Source organism: Camellia sinensis, chromosome 11 (genome assembly GCF_055761805.1).
Source record: "Camellia sinensis isolate YWXY chromosome 11, ASM5576180v1, whole genome shotgun sequence".
Classification (NCBI taxonomy): Eukaryota; Viridiplantae; Streptophyta; class Magnoliopsida; order Ericales; family Theaceae; genus Camellia; species Camellia sinensis.
In genome coordinates this window covers 158,976,342-158,993,827 of record NC_138971.1, presented here as the reverse complement: position 1 = coordinate 158,993,827, position 17,486 = coordinate 158,976,342, and the positions used below count along the sequence as shown (strand labels likewise).

At 46.9% G+C, this 17,486-nt stretch overlaps 1 protein-coding gene across 1 annotated transcript; it reads right to left on the bottom strand.

Moving 5' to 3' along the window:
* Positions 1 to 441: 441 nt before the first annotated feature.
* LOC145803323 (uncharacterized) lies at positions 442 to 3,297 on the bottom strand. Its single transcript, XM_082896596.1, has 5 exons — positions 2,369 to 3,297; positions 2,080 to 2,241; positions 1,393 to 1,986; positions 1,212 to 1,310; positions 442 to 1,003 (listed from the first exon to the last, which is right to left on the bottom strand). Exons 1-5 carry the CDS (start codon positions 3,029 to 3,031, stop codon positions 590 to 592), a joined length of 1,932 nt encoding a protein of 643 aa, XP_082752722.1. The 5' UTR covers positions 3,032 to 3,297; the 3' UTR covers positions 442 to 589.
* Between the last annotated feature and the right edge of the window lie 14,189 nt (positions 3,298 to 17,486).

The following is a 17,486-nucleotide window of genomic DNA, read 5'->3' as shown; positions in this document are numbered from 1 at the left end:
TGCTGCAGTGTGTCTCCTCGGCCCTGTTTTACTCTTCGAAGGAGAACTCCAAGCATTTCTATGCAACGGGAGAGTCGAAGGCCTTCATTCCGGATGCATTCCGATGCCCAGATCGTCAGAAGTACACTTTGTTGTTGTTGAGTTTTGCTTATCGAGTTGTTGCATTTTGCTTATCGAGTTGTTTGTCGAGCGGACGTGTTTTGTGTTTTGAGTCATTGCTCTCTGTTTAAGCAATTTTTGTTAAAGTCTTGTTTATTTGCGTTGTTGCATTTTGCTTATCGAGTTGTAAACTTGCTAAAGATTCTGTTATATCTTAGTAAGTTGAGTTGTTTAGTTTGTTGCGTCGGTTCACTACCTGATTTGGTGATTACACAACGTACATTTCCTTTCAAATTCATTTTTGTGCGAAATAAATGATGTGATACGATGCTAAAAGTTCAAAATACAAACACCTTTTCAAAAGCTATTTCATTTCATCATGCTTTACAACAAACAAAAGGTACAGGTTTTACAAAAACAAAACTGCCTAACAATGTGCAAAGTGCTACAAACTACTAGTAAAAGAAAAATAAAGCAGGAAATAGCAACATCAAAATCCTCGGGAACGGGAACGAGAAGCACGCCTGGTCCTCTTTTGTGGAACAACCTCCACACCATCATCAGAGTCGGAGCTGTCGTCCTCAGGATCCTCCTCAACCTCGCCTCTGTTCCCCGAGCCAAAACCGGAGCCTCCCTCCTCGACAGATGTCTCGAACTGACGGTCGGTAGCCTCCTCCTCCTCCTCATCAGACTCCACCTCCACAACATGAGCCCTGCGTCTGCGGACAGGCCCCCCTCGAGCTCCTCGAAAAGGCCTAGATGGCCCGGCTCCTCGGGAAGGCCGAGATGACCCCTCCCCCTGATAAGGCCCGGATGGCCCAGCTCCCTGATAAGGCCCAGATGGCCCAGCTCCCCAATGAGGCCCAGGTGGCCTGGTCTGTGGCTGACCGGACCATGAAGGCATCTGAAAACAAAGAGTTCAATTCAAATACATCAGTCCAAATATATACATCAGATGCAGATACAAGCAAAAGCTACGTAAAGTGGGTGCATGTAAATACAGTGTACAAGTGAGGTGTGTGTCAGATGTGCTCTACACAAGTAGTCTATCGATGCAGTAGAAATCAGCATGTCATCAGAAGTATGATAAATGCCAAAAAACTGAAGGGTACCTGAATGCCCGCGACAGACAACTGTGCCTCCCTGCGTAGGACCATGCCCTCGAGTGTGGCCACCAGCCCAACCATCTCCTCCATGTACCCTCGCGATGGCTGCAAAAATGAGTTCATAATCATCAGTGAACAAATGAGTGTCTAAACATCTGAAATGATGAATGACGAAAGTGGAGCATACCGGCGGTGAGTCCGGATCAATGGCGTATCGATCACTGGGCATCGGAGGCTCTAGTGGAATCGGAATCGGAGAGCTAGTCCCATACTGCCACGCCATCAACTCAGTAGGCATATCTGGCCATCCCAGATGAGGATGAATCGACGGGTTCGGAGGAAACGGTCTACTCCCACCTCTAGATGCGCCAGCCCTGCTAGAAGAAGGGATGTTTGTAGCTCGAGCCTGAGCCTGATCCGAGGATGACATACCGGCAGGTCTCATCATCGGAATACGAGCTTCTGTCAATGGAGGCATCAAATATATGTGACGATAGGTGGCGTAGTCCCCCTCCGCAACATATAACAAAGCATCACTGCCCAGCATGGCGCCGACTACCTCTGAGTAAGAGAGCCTGTCAGCGGTCCGCATACTAGCTGGAGGTACCGCGGGAACATCCTGAGAAAGATACCCCCGTACCTGGCACAGAAAGCGCTCCCCCAGGAACCAGACTCTGCCGACTGGCCCTTCGAGCAGGACCCTATACCGGGAGATGCCTGATGCTCCGGTATACTGAAGTAGGAGATCATCACCCAGAGGTGCCCAAGGCTGCCAAGTAATCTGCGGATGATAAATGTATAAACCAATCAGAGAACGAGAATATACAGAGCAAGTCAAAGATGAAAATGAAAAGAACTGAAAGTTCTGAAGTACCTCTGAGTGTCGCACAGTGTCGAAGTACTGTCGCAGGCGAACCAGGGTCTCTCGAGGCCTCGCCCGGTGCGGGCCCTCAAATATCAATGAATATGGGGTCACGGGAATCCCCACCACCTCCAGCACTGGGGCTAACGATGGGAAGTATACATAAGCCCATAACTGAGAAAAGCAGTGCAGAATGTAAGTACGAAATGCTGAGAGCAAAATGCAGACTGTAAAAGTACGCTGTGTGTGCAATGTACAAGTAATGAAGAGTAGAAATGTAAATCGAGGGGACAGAAAATACCTCCCAAGCTCTCCAGTAGCCGCCAAGCAAATCGCCCCGCCCGCGGGAGGTCGCGCTCATGTAAAAGTAGAGGGTAGCCAGGCCAGCGCCACCCCAATCATATCTACTGACCTGTGATAGGTCGACTAGAGCGCTCAGCAGATATAGCCCAATGGTGTTCCCTCTGTCGGCGAACAGGGTAGTCCCGAAGAGGAACATCAGGAAGCCACGAGCATACTGCTCTGTCTCCTCAGGAGTCTCGGGCACCATCTCCGCCCGCCGGAAATGGGAGGAGAACCAAGTATACCTGACTCTCCCTGAAACCCTATCAACAGGTGGGCGAGCCCCCAACAAATACATCCAGGCGGCCTCCCACTCGCCCATATCCTCGTCATAGGGGATGGCCCAACCTCCGACATCAAGGCCGGTCAATACAGCAAAGTCAAAAGGGGTCATGGTCATGTCCCCGGTGACAGAGAAATGAAAGGAATTGGTGGTGTCCCACCATCTCTCTACCAAAGCTGCCATCAAGGTCCTCCTGGCAGGACAGCGTGACAACCCGGCGCAGAAGGGCCCAAACCCTGCCAAGTCTACCAAATCCCTGACGCCCTCCGGGAGCTCAGCATACCAATCCCGCGCCATGGTGGAACCATATCCTCGCACACTGCGGGAACCACCCTGCATTCAGAATGAATATATGTGTCAATAATGAAATAAATGGGCTGTATACCAATGATAATGAAATGGGCTGTGTGCCAATAAGATGAAATGGGCTGTGTGCCGATGAAGTAAAATAAGCTACATGCAAATTCTATCTACCTGGGCTGCGTGTTCAGAGAATTTTGAATTTTGGGCTGCGTGTTCAACTTTCAGTTAATTTGTGGGCTGCGTGTTCACTATCTACCTGGGCTGCGTGTTCAGAGAATTTGAATTTTGGGCTGCGTGTTCAACTTTCAGTTAATTTGTGGGCTGCGTGTTCACTATCAACCTGGGCTGCGTGTTCAGAGAATTTTGAATTTTGGGCTGCGTGTTCAACTTTCAGTTAATTTGTGGGCTGCGTGTTCACCATCTACCTGGGCTGCGTGTTCAGAGAATTTGAATTTTGGGCTGCGTGTTCAACTTTCAGTTAATTTGTGGGCTGCGTGTTCACTATCTACCTGGGCTGCGTGTTTAGAGAATTTTGAATTTTGGGCTGCGTGTTCAACTTTCAGTTTAATTTGTGGGCTGCGTGTTCACTAACTACCTGGGCTGCGTGTTCACTATCTACCTGGGCTGCGTGTTCAGAGAATTTGAATTTTGGGCTGCGTGTTCAACTTTCAGTTAATTTGTGGGCTGCGTGTTCACCATCTACCTGGGCTGCGTGTTCAGAGAATTTGAATTTTGGGCTGCGTGTTCAACTTTCAGTTAATTTGTGGGCTGCGTGTTCACTATCTACCTGGGCTGCGTGTTCAGAGAATTTGAATTTTGGGCTGCGTGTTCAACTTTCAGTTAATTTGTGGGCTGCGTGTTCACTATCTACCTGGGCTGCGTGTTCAGAGAATTTTGAATTTTGGGCTGCGTGTTCAACTTTCAGTCTAATTGTGGGCTGCGTGTTCACTATCTACCTGGGCTGCGTGTTCAGAGAATTTGAATTTTGGGCTGCGTGTTCAACTTTCAGTTAATTTGTGGGCTGCGTGTTCACTATCTACCTGGGCTGCGTGTTCAGAGAATTTTGAATTTTGGGCTGCGTGTTCAACTTTCAGTCTAATTGTGGGCTGCGTGTTCACCATCTACCTGGGCTGCGTGTTCAGAGAATTTGAATTTTGGGCTGCGTGTTCAACTTTCAGTTAATTTGTGGGCTGCGTGTTCACTATCTACCTGGACTGCGTGTTCAGAGAATTTGAATTTTGGGCTGCGTGTTCAACTTTCAGTTAAATTGTGGGCTGCGTGTTCACCATCTATCTGGGCTGTGTGTTCAGAAAAATTTGAAGTTTGGGCTGCGTGTTCAACTTCCATTTAAAGTGTGGGCTGTGTGTTCACTTTCGAATTCGGGCTGAGTGTTCGACAAATCAGTGTTTGAGCCATGTGTTTTAATGTGGGCTGTGTGTTCGCAATTAATTAATGAACCGAGTGTTCGAAAATTCAAGTGTTGAAACTACATGTTCAAGATGTAAGGAAAGTACTATGTCACAAGCTAAATGTTTAAGCATGGCAAGGGTGTGAAATGTAAAAAACAGAAGATGAGGTAAATACCTCTCAGGCCTCGTGAGAGAGATGCTGCTCTGGCTCTCTGAGAAGCAGATCCGCAGGTGCTCTCTCGTCGAAACTGGTAAAATGACGGAAAACGGCACGAGGGAGGACGTGCACTGCCGGACGGTACCTCTCGGGCATGAAAGGTCGAGTCCTCGGAGGTAGAGTCGTGGGATCGAAATCATCTCCGGCACCTGAGAAACCCCCGCCGTGAGGAGAATTGCCTGCCATTTTCAAGAATCTGCAAAAGGGGAACAAAAATGAGCAAAATGCGCAAAAATTGGAAAAAGTCAACAAAAGTCAACTCTCGGGAAATAAAAAGTCAACAAAAGTCAACTCCCGAGAAAATATTCTAAATATTAAGATGAACTTACCTCAAGTGGTGAAAATGCAAAAAGAAGCTCCGAAGCCGGAATTTAATCGCTCCAAAGTGTTTAAAACTAAGTGTTTTTACAAAAACAATTTGCGCGTGGCGTTGGAAAACGCGTGTAAAACTCAAAACTGGAGAGAAAAGTGTTGAAAGAGGCAAGAAATGAAGTGGGGTTCGGCTGCCATTTATAGGCTTCAAGCCTTGGATGAAAGGCATGCAAAAAGGAGGCAAAAAGACCGAAATACCCTCGGAAAAAGGGCATGGCCGGCCGGCCCCTGTTTCTGGCTGGCCAGCCATCTGCTTTTTGCAGAAATGGCCGGCCAGCCATTAGCTTTTGTGGAAAACGGTTGGCCACCTCCCCTTGGGAAGATAAACGGCCGGCCATCATCCCCACATGCTCACCTAGCTCTCTGCAAATTTTGAGGAAGATCGGAGTTCCCGGGACCTGAAAAAGTTCAAGAAAAGTACACTTCCGGTCGCGAAATTGCTCCGTCGGGACTTCGGTTTCAAGTTCTGACATATGTCTCATCATCATTCATCGAAATCAAAGTGTATCCTTTTTGAATGAGCTGTAACCTTTCAAAGAAGCAGATCGGAGGCCGTGATCGAGTTACCCTCGCCGAAACACACGTTTCCATACTCGTTGTTTCACGACGAATGACACTCTGACTCATGCTCGTTTTTGTACTTTCATGCACACATCTTGCATTCTCATGGGCATACTCACATTGTCATGTACATTTCTTGATATTGGCGTACCTCCGTGTTTGAGCATGCGTTGTCACACATATTCCATTCTTGCATTGCGATGCATTCACTCACCAACACTGCATGTGTCGAACTTCCAGAATCACATCAAATATGTGTTGTTAGCATATTGTACTTGTTGCAATTTCTCTCTTTTGCAGGCACGATATTGTACGATATTGTATGTACGGTTCAATTGAGGCTGGTGCGACCAGACGAATCGCGCAGGTATCGTATCTTCTCCGTGTGAGACGTGGCGGGGATTGAATAATCCTCCGCATTCTTAACTGCATGAAATGTAGTTGTTGCTTTGCATTCTTGCTTAAAACTGTTGCATCTATTTGCGAATACTTGCTTCATTACAGCTTGCTGCATTTGCACGATCATTGGGTTACCTTCGGTTTCTTGTATATCATTTTCATTTTGCCCCCTGCCTGCGAGCATGCCTGCGGGCACATCTCTGTTTATCCTGTATGTTTGTCTAAGTCTTCGGCCTTGTCAAAAATGGGTCATCTCTTGGCTTTGACATTCACTCCCGTCACTTGTGACTTCCGAGTTCTGTCAAAGAGGGGCAACTGTAGACACCCCATTTTTGACCGACCTTAAGACTCAGACGTCGCCAATTGAGCGCTTGGTGATGTTGCATAATGTGCTCGTTCAGAAGTTTCAGAGTCGCGGCCGTAAGCCCTGCCTCCGGACTTCCGAACCCTTTTCTGTGCCTTGTCTCGGTTTGCGAACCAGACTCGGTTTTCTCTATTTCTTTTCCTGAAGGGAGGGAGAGGTCCCGTAGACCATCTCTCAATGTCCGTAGGCTACATTTGGTGGCCGTAGGCCATTTTGCCCATTTCGGAGTCCGGTTCCCGGTTTTCGGAGCCGTCAGGCCGTGTGCCTCGGTTCGGGACCGCTTAACCATCTCCTATTGCTCTGATTTTTGGCATACATCTTATTTCATCCATTTTGAGGGACACTGGGGGCTGAGAAACCCACTTCGAGGTCGAATACAATTTTCGGTGCTTAACAGCCCATTTCCGGGACCCCGAACTGCGTGTTTTGGCTCCGGAACATTCGTTTTGCAACGGTTTTCGCTCATTTTTGGCAGGTACCTCTGTTTTATCCCGAGGAAGGTCACTGAAGGGTGGGAGGCCAGCAATTGTTGCAGCAACCAGTTATCTCTCCTCACTGTACCCTTTCCAGCTGTGGGGCAATATCCCCCAGATATTTTCTATATCCGGGGGATATTTTGGGAGAGAGGATTCCTCTCCAACTCACCCCCCTTTTACACCCCTTTCTTGACCTTATAACCAGCTGAGGGTCTTCTTCATGAGGGTTAGAAAAATTCTTCTCCAAGGACAAACCCTAAACTCCATTGTCTTCTTCTTCAATTCTTCAAAAAACCCTAAGTCTATAATCTTCATTCCTTCTACACCACCAAGCTCCACCACCACCATCTCATTTCCAGCAGCTAGGAGGGATTCTTGAAGGCTAAAGAAGCTGCAAATCAACCCAAGAAGTAACAAAAGCTTGGATCTTCAAGGGTAAGTTACACTTTGATCCTTTTGACCCTTTCCTTTGATCTATTTCTAAGCCTCATTTCTTTTTGGTTTCAAGCTTCGGCCCTAACGGAAAAGGGCCATATTTTGAGCTCATCTTCACTTCTCATTAAGGGCTCAACCCTGTTTGAGCCCTCCATAATACACTTGCTTCATTGACCATCTTGTATGTCATAATTTTGCATGCTATTTTTGACCCTTGAGCAATTTATTTTCGAGCATGTTGTAAACTGATATGAGGCATATTTTGAGCCCCTCTTCAACATTGGAGAAGGGCTCAACATTGTTTGGTGTTTCCATATGTCACTTGTAGTTATATCCCCTATTTAGCCCCATTTTTGCATAAATTAATAGCCCTCTTTGCTTCTGTTTTTGGACCTTGGTCCGAACTGAAAGTGGTCTTATTTTGGCCTATACTTCATGTTTCATTCACACTTTTGTTCTGTTTGGTGATTATTTTATACACTTCATGTTTTAGCACCTTTTGAGCCTTATTTTGCATCATATTTTTAGCATGTTTTTATACTGATTTTGAGGCTGCCATACACTGTAAATGTTCATATTTTTGGTCCATCTGCAGTGTTGTAGAAGGAAATTTTTCAGTTTGAGTTTTGCTTATACCACTTGCTTCATTACCCCTCTTTTGGCCCCTATTCTTGCATGCTATTTTCGCCATACCTATACTTGCTGTTTGGCCATGTTTATAACTGGAAAAGTGCTTATTTTGGGACTGTCTAGCTTCTGTATTTGCATTGCATGTCCATGTTGTGCATGTTTAGTATGGCTATAGGCCATTTCGGATGCCTAATGTTGCATTTCGGGTCATTTCCTTGCATTTCATGTCATTTCGCTTCATTTCGGGACTGTTTTCCCCCATATTTTGTTGCTGAAATTCCATTAGCATGCTTGCATATCATTTTTGCCATGTTTCATTGCATTTTATCATTGCCTCGGTTTGCGTGCCCGTGTGCACGCATTTCGAGGCACTCCGTTTTTATCCGCTGGCATCCGATGTGAGTGTGGCTGAGGCTCACTCATGTTGGTATAAACCCACTTGTCATTTCCATGCCATTTCATTGCATTTTATCACTGCCTCGGTTTGCGTGCCCGTGTGCACGCATTTCGAGGCACTTCATTTTCATCCGCCGGCATCTTATGTGAGTGTGGCTGAGGCTCACTCATGTTAGTATAAGTCCATATTGCATTCTGTATGTCATATGCATTGCGTATGCATTGCCTCGGTTTGCGTGCCCGTGTGCACGCATTTCGAGGCACTTCATTTTCTGCCATCGGCATCCGATGTGAGTGTGGCTGAGGCTCACTCATGTTGGTATAAGCCCATTTGTCGTTTCCATGTCACTTTAGCACCGCCTCGGTTTGCGTGCCCGCGTGCACGTATTTCGAGGCATCTCATCTTCATTGCATCTGTCACCGCCTCGGTTTGCGTGCCCGTGTGCACGTACTTCGAGGCATCTCATCTTCATTACATCTGTCATCGCCTCGGTTTTCGTGCCCGCGTGCACGTACTTCGAGGCATCTCATCTTCATTGCATCTGCCATCGCCTCGGTTTGCGTGCCCGTGTGCACGTACTTCGAGGCATCTTATTTTCATTGCATCTGTCATCGCCTCGGTTTGCGTGCCCGTGTGCACGCACTTCGAGGCATCTCATTTTCGTTGCATCTGTCATCGCCTCGGTTTGTGTGCCCGTGTGCACGTACTTCGAGGCACCTCATTTGCATTGCATCTGTTATTGCCTCGGTTTGCGTGCCCGTGTGCACGCATTTCGAGGCATCTCATTTTCACTGCATTTACCATTACCTCGGTTTGCGTGCCCGTGTGCACGCATTTCGAGGCATCTCATTTTCAACATCCCGTCACTTTCTCGGTTTGCGTGCTTGTGTGCACGCATTTCGAGGTATCTCATTTTCATAGCTTTGAGTATGTTAGGATTGTATCCTAGTTGCATTTCATGCATATCATGCACATTGCACCATGTCTGGAATAGGAGTTAGCCCGGGCACGGGAAACGAGGTACATTTCGTACTCCGAGTGACGGAATGTGTCTCAATTCCCCAGTCACCGACACTCCGGATTATCCATGATGGAGTTAGGTTTTAGCTGTAGTTTCATGTGCATTCATCCTATATTGAGTTGTGCATTTCGACTCCTCGGCCATCATGCCTCGGTATGCGTGATTGGTGGCACGAGGATCGAGACATGCATACATTTGTGCAAATACATTGCTATGCCCCTTTCCTGCTCTCTGTTGCAGCAAAACGCAGAATCAGCAATCTTCCTGGGCTTGGCACGGATTTCAAGAAGAGGTGTAAACAGAGGCTAATTGGGGCATTCCGGTGGATTTCCGCGCAAGACAGTCCGGACATGCATCATCCATCAGAAGCAAGACAGCCCCTGGCTTGCACGCCAGTTTATTTGCTTTCTAGTTAATTCATTAATTAATTAGAATTCTGTAATATTTTGGACTGTAATATTCTTTTATTTGGGGACTGTAATATTTGGACTGTATTATTTATTTGGACCCTCCGAGCGAGGGCACAACTGTAATAAGTGTGGGTGAGTGTGATGTATGTCTTCCAACCCCACGTCTTTCTCCCTTTTATTTATCCGCTTTTGATGGTTAGATTAGGGCATATTTTAATTAGCATACAGTATGACAGCATGTTTGCATCATTCATCTGTATTGCATGCATCGGGCTCGGCGCATCATACTAACTGCATTGTACTTTCAATACCAAGTTGAATACATGTTAGTTGTAGCATTTCATATGCCATCTTAGAATAGCCGAGCCTACTATAGTTGCATTTTGCATGTGTTGCATTAGGCATTTCTGTACACTTAGGATCATGCATGATTTCTAATATAGTTTCTATTTTGGCTTGGAGTACTCGGTGAGTTTTATGCTTTAGCATCCTTGCATGTGTGTGAGTGAATGCCATGATAGCATGCTTACCATGAGGCTATGTGCTTATCTGATATATCTGCCTGAATGCCTGTGGGTGAAGGTTGGGTTATCTGAATTGGAATGAATCATCAAAATGTTTCAAGCCTACCTACGGGTAGCAAACCATTTTCAAAAGCAAACATGAAATGTTTTGTTCCAATTCGGGCGACCCGGTCTATACTTATATGCTGTGAGCATCACATAGTAACCTAGGCTAATAACCGGAATAAGAACTCACAATGTTTTCAAAAATTGATATCATGGTTAGTAGAGGCCGGTCTATGACCGGGCGAGCGGGGGTGCTCACGAAGTGACCTTCCCCAATCGTACCCAAGTTCCCGAGCCGAGGCAACTTTGGTGATGACGGACACGTGGCCTTTTGGCACCGAGTCAGGGTTTCCTAAATTTCCCAAAATAAAATATTTAGATGGCGACTCTGTATCTGGCAAAGCAGTCCATGTTTGGCACTTCTTTCAAAAATCAGTTTTCCTAAAACGATTTGCCGGATTTGGACTCTTTGGTTCAGATTTAGAACCGTGACAACAAAAGTCGAGTCCGAGCTGTAGCGAGGTCCCCCGCGGGCTTGTTACAATAAGGCATCAAAGGCAAGCATGCAAGCATGTCATGAGGACTGAAATGATGCTATAAGTGGTGTCAAACCACTGAAATAAATCTAACAATGCATGCTCAACACTTCACACATTTAAAGCCTACAAGCTAAACAATGTAAAGGGGCTATGCAATGCATGCCATGGTCGACCAAAACAACTAAAGGCAGACCTTAAGCATGGAAAAACAAGTACAAAAGCTTCACAAAGCAGGGCCTAAAACATGCTTGAACAAGGGTCAAAGCCTAGATGCATGTTAAGGCTAAATGATGGCATTACAAGACATGTATGCAAAGCATGCAAGGTGTGTCCAAACCAACTCAACACAATGCTATTTCATGGTAAAATAAGCATAAATATCAGTCAAGGCATGGTCAACACACACTTAAGCTAGATGCTCTCTCAAGAGGCAAAAATAGCCATTTTCAAGGACAACAAGGAGAGGGGGTGGCCCTCTCCTTCCTAGGACCTCAAGGCACCATCCTCACCTCTGAAATCCCTTAAGATTTTAGTGGTGAGGAGGCCCAAACACAATGGTCCCGGAGCTCAACCAAAATGGCACAAAACAAAGGCCAAACAAGCCTTAAGAGGGGTCAAACAATCCCAAAGCTTAAAACACCCTTAACAAACTATTGAGAGCAGACAAAAACAAGATTTTTATATGTTATATGCTAAGCTCAAAAACAGATGCAAGATAGGCTAAAAAGCTTTGCAAAAATTGGGTAAAAAGGGACAAAAGTCTTACCCTTGTAGACCCTCTTCGCAAACAATGTTCCAGCAGCTCTTTTGGTTCCAAGCCAGTCTAAAAGCTTCAAGGAAAGACCTCTGGTACCTCAACAACTAAGAAAAGGTGTGATGGTGGGTGTTTGTGCACAAAAATGAGACTAAACACACACTAAACACAAGAGAGAGAGAGAGAGAGAGATATAGAGATAGAGGATATATGTAAACCCTAATCCTAAAGCTCAAGCTTTGAAAATGTTGTCTAAGTTGTCCACCCCTCAAAAGAGGGAGAGGAGGCCTCCTCTTATAGAGCTTCAATCTTGTAAGCTTACAAGACAAGCTAGCTAAGGGGGAAATCCCTCCATACACGTGTATGGAGGGGAGCCAAGTGCATGCCAGATGCATGAAAATATCTGCAAAAGCAGATGCACAGTAGTCGGCCAGCCAAAAGTGAAATTGACCAAAAAAAGATAGCCGGTCGGCCATCTATAGTGCCGGCCGGCCAATCATTTGGCCGGTGGCAACAAAACACAGCCGGTGGCCTTAAGCCATGGCCGGTGGAGTGTGGGGATGGCCCACAAGCCATTCCCTGCCCCTCCAAGGCAAAGCACAAGTGTTTGGTGCAAAACCAGACACAAAACAGTCGAGTTGAGAGATCCTGAGGCAAGGCGCGTAGCCGAGACCTCCGGCAACTCAAGACGAACACAAACATGGATGATCACCAAGTGTTCAAGCGGTGATGTCCAAGTCATGAGGACAGTCAAAAATGGGGTGCCTACAGTTAGCTGAAATGAAGGCGGCGAAAGAAACAGCCGACTTAGAGGCTTCCAACGTATTTGAGGCCAGGAAAAATGTTGGACTCGCCGAGTATTTGGACCAAGTCCCCAAGTTTCAAAATCGGGGATTCAAACATGGCTAGCACAAAGCCCTTGCTGCTGCTAAAGTTTCATTGATTATGCCAATACCATATGAGCAAGTGGATGTTGAGCCATTGGAGTCTGATTTCGATGACTGATCTGGGCGAATGACATAGTTTTTAGGATGTCGAATGTATTTTTGCAGTTTTTAATTTGGTATTTTTCATGTGTTGCTCCAGTCATAGTTTTTTGCTAGGCATTTTCATGCGGCCTTGTAGCTTTTTGTTTAGTAATTTGTGTATATAAAATTTCATGAGTTGTGCTCAACTTGTTAAGGAAAATGTTGTTGATGAATAATATTGCTTTCGGTTATGGTTAGATCGACTGCTTAGCCTAGGTATTTGGCCGATCAGATTAGTAAATCTGCCCTTGCCTTAGCCAGGGCGCGAGCTTGCGAAGCCGAATGGGCCTAACTCGTGGGCTGGCTGAGGCACAGATTGATCGGCGCTTGCGCTTGAAAACATGGTCGACAAGATTAGTAAATCTGCCCTTGCCTTAGCCAGGGCGCGAGCTTGCGAAGCTGAATGGGCTTCACTCGTGGGCTAGTTGAGGCACAGATTGATCGACGCTTGCGTTTGAAAATATGGTGGACCAGATTAGTAAATCTACCATTGCCTTAGCCAGGGCGCAAGCTTGCGAAGTCGAATGGGCCTAACTCGTGGGCTGGCTGAGGCACAGCTTGATCGGCACTTGCGCTTGAAAATATGGCCGATCAGATTAGTAAATCTGCCCTTTCCTTAGCCAGGGCGCGAGCTTGCGAAGCCGAATGGGCCTAACTCGTGGGCTGGCTGAGGCACAGCTTGATCGGCGCTTGCGCTTGAAAACATGGCCGACCTGATTAGTAAATCTGCCCTTGGCGCGAGCTCGGGAAGCCGAATTTTGGGCAGCCGAATGGGCCTAACTCATGGGCTGGACAATTGACATCCGTCTTTTGACGTTTGGCATTTCTGACGTTGCCTTGGGAGAGCTGCATTCATTGAAGGATAAATGGGGCGGGTTCACGCTAGAGGCCCTACTTATTTCCATTCAGGCAACTTGGCAGGGACGGAAATTGGTTGAATTAGACATTGCAATGAGTCGTAGTAGCGAGCCTATGCGTAGGGGAAGAAGAACGTTTAAGGATCGGGAAACATAGCAGCCCCTTAGTCGTCGAAGCAGATCGCCCCGCAAAGACAGGCAACAACGGGGAAATTCTCCGCGCCTGCAACCGAGAATCGAGCCCGATGCGACGCCACGACCGTTGAGTTTTGCGGTTTTTGTGAGGAATAGACCAATGACGGAGGCAGATTTTATCATTAAAGACCCAGGTGTGGCAGTCGAGTTCACTCGACAGATCTTCCCGCCGGAAGTCCAACAATCGATGGTCGGACGTCAAGATTTCGAAGTATTTCGAGACGGCATACATGGGGCCGTGAAAGGACTATACACTGCTTACGAAGTCGGCATGCATCTGCGAGAAGCGCGACGTGAGAGTGAGAAAAAGGACGAAAGGAATCGCGGTCTGGAGATTCGTGCGGAAAAGGCTGAGCGTGAGCTTCGAGAGTTGATGATTGTTCAAACGAGCGCGTCAGTGGCGGCCGGTCAATCTGAATTGGTCATTGAGGAGAGGGTGACCCAACGGACCTCAGGGTATGAAAAGGGGTTTTACGACGGCCTGAAGGTCGGGATAGAGAAGACCAAACGAGACCTTGCCGAGGAGGTCAGTCGATGTGAAAATTGTGGATTCAGGCAAGGCTGGATCAAGGCCCTTCAAACCATGAAAGCTCTCGAAGCCGTGGGCATTGATTCGGCTTCGCCCCTGTATCATCATCACTACTTACCCTATTCCGATTTCGAAATTGAGAAGAACGACGATGAGGGTGTCGAATAAATAGACTTTGGAATGTGGGAACAGACTTTGCGACGAACAAATAGAATTTTTTTTTTATTTTTAACGTTCGTATTTGGTCTTGAAATGTTATGTGCTTAATTAAACGTATTATTTCAACTTACTGGCAAGTTTTGTGTTGCGTGGTGCAAATGTTTAAACATGCATTGACCAGCTCGAATTAAGAACAATTCTCAATGAATATTTATTCGGCCAGTGAAGTGGCCCGAATGCATCAATCACAAAGGCTCCGAATCTGGAGACTATTTTGGCCGATCGTGATATCCACGAAGGGCGCTCCGAATCCGGAGACTCAATCGGCCTTAAGGTGTCATGCATCAAAAGGGGCTCCGAATCCGGAGACTTTAATTTGGCCAATCGTGATATCCACGAAGGGTGCTCCGAATCCGGAGACTTAATCGGCCTTAAGAGGCTTAATCAGCCCTAAGGTGTCACGCACCAAAATGGGGCTCCGAATCCGGAGACTTTAACTTGGCCAATCGTGATATCCACCAAGGGCATTCCGAATCCAGAGACTTAATCGGCCTTAAGAGGCTTAATCGGCCCTAAGGTGTCATGCACCAAAAGAGGCTCCGAATCTGGAGACTTCATTTTGGCCAATCGTGATATCCACGAAGGGCGCTCCGAATCTAGAGACTTAATCGGCCTTAAGAGGCTTAATCGGCCCTAAGGTGTCATGCACCAAAAGGGGCTCCGAATCCAGAGACTTTAATTTGGCCAATTATGATATCCACGAAGGGCGCTCTGAATCCGGAGACTTAATCGGTCTTAAGAGGCTTAATCGGCCCTAAGGTGTCATGCACCAAAAGGGGCTCCGAATCCGGAGACTTTAATTTGGCCAATCGTGATATCCACAAAGGGCGCTCCGAATCCGGAGACTTAATCGGCCTTAAGAGGCTTAATCGGCCCTAAGGTGTCATGCATCAAAAGGGGCTTCGAATCCGGAGACTTTATTTTGGCCAATCGTGATATCCACAAAGGGCGCTTCGAATCCGAAGACTTAATTGGCCTTAAGAGGCTTAATCGGCCCTAAGGTGTCATGCACCAAAAGGGGCTCTGAATCCGGAGACTTTATTTTGGCCAATCGTGATATCCACGAAGGGCGCTCCGAATCCGGAGACTTAATCAGCCCTAAGGTGTCATGCACCAAAAGGGACTCCGATTCTGAGACTTTAATTTAGCCAATCGTAATATCCATGAAGGGCACTCCGAATCCGGAGACTTAATCGGCCCTAAGGTGTCATGCATCAAAAGGGGGCTCCGAATCCGGAGACTTAATCGGCCCTAAGGTGTCATGCACCAAAAAGGGGCTCCGAATTTGGAGACTTTAATTTGGCCAATCGTGATATTCACGAAGGGCGCTCCGAATCCGAAGACTTAATTGGCCCTAAGGTGTCATGCACCAAAAGGGGCTCCGAATCCGGAGACTTTAATTTGGCCTTAGAAGGCTTGGGAGCGAGCTTGAGAAAACGAGAAGGTTTGTATTGCAACGGTGGAATATGTACAAGTATCAAGCCCATAAGTCAGGTCAATGATAGAATTTATGTAAATGTGTTGAATTCCAAGGCCGTGGCAGGCTTCTTCCTGACATGTCTGAGAGCCGGTATGCCCCTGTTCCTGCAATGGATTCTATCTGATAGGGGCCGTCCCAGTTTGGACCCAATTTTCCATCGGCCGGTCTCCGGTCGGCTGGAAGTACCTTCTTTAGGACCAACTCTCCTGGCGTGTATTGGCGCAACTGAACTCGCTGATTATACGACTTGACGAGCTGCTGCTGATACCGTGCCATGGATGCCAAGGCGCGGTCTCTTCGTTCTTCGATTAGAACCAGATCCAGTGCAAGCATCATGTCGTTTTGGCCCTTATCATAAACTTGCGATTTTAGAGTTGGGAAGCCGATTTCCAGAGGTAAGATTGCCTGGGTTCCAAAGCATAGAGCAAACGGCGTTTCTCCAGTAGATCTCCTCGGTGTAGTACAATGAGCCCACAATACACTCGGCAATTCTTTGACCCATTTGCCTTTAGCTTTTTCCAGTCTCTTTTTGATGCCGTCCAAGATGGATTTGTTAGAGGCTTCAGCTTGACCACTGCTTTGGGGGTAGGCTGGTGTAGAGAAGTAAGGTCGAATGCCATATTTGCTGCATAACTCTCGATATAAGCCACAATCGAACTGGGTACCATTGTCTGAGATGAGAGCTCTCGGAATACCAAATCGTGTTATGATGTTTCTCCATACAAAGCGTTTAATGTCGGCATCTCGTGTATGTGTTAAAGCCTCCGTTTCGACCCATTTTGTGAAGTAATCTGTCACGACGATTAAGAATCGCTTGTTCCCTGGGGCCCTCGGCAATGGTCTCATGATATCAAGTCCCCACTGAGCAAACGGCCAGGGGCTGGTGATAGAGTTCAACCCTTCGGCAGCCAGATGGGTTAATGGGGAGAACTTTTGGCACTGTTCGCATTTTTTTACATAACTCTCCGCGTCAACTCCCATTGTCGGCCAATAATACCCCTGTGTTATAGCTCGATGGGCCAAGGAGCATCCGCCAGAATGGGCACCACAACTACCCTCATATATCTCTGTCAGAAGCTCCTCCACTTTGTCGGGGTGCACACATTCCAAATATGGACCAGAGAGGGACTTTTTATAAAGCCCTCATTGCGGATCCAGATAGTATCGCAGGGCTTTATTTCGCAGCTTGTGTGCTTCTTTTTTGTCCTCTGGGAGTTGTTCAGAAGAGAGGAACGCAGCAATGGGGTCCATCCAGCTTAGTGTGGATTCTATAACGTTGACAAAGATTTCCTCCGAAGGGCCAATACTCGGCTCCGGGATGAAACCTACATCGATGGTCCATTTGATCTCAGAATTGATGGCGGAGGCTAGGCACGCCAAGGCGTCCGCGTGTATGTTTTGGTCACGTGTTATTTGGTTCAGTTCATGATGGTCAAATTTTGCCAGCAAGGAATTGGCCGTTTTCATGTAAGCCGTCATACGGTCGTTTCTTGCCGCGTACTCCCCTTTTAGCTGACTGATTACCAGTTTTGAATCACAAAACACAAGCAGCCGCCGAGCGCCGAGAAGCTGCGCATTCCGCAGACCAGTTAGAAGGGTTTCGTATTCGGCTTCATTATTTGATGCTTCA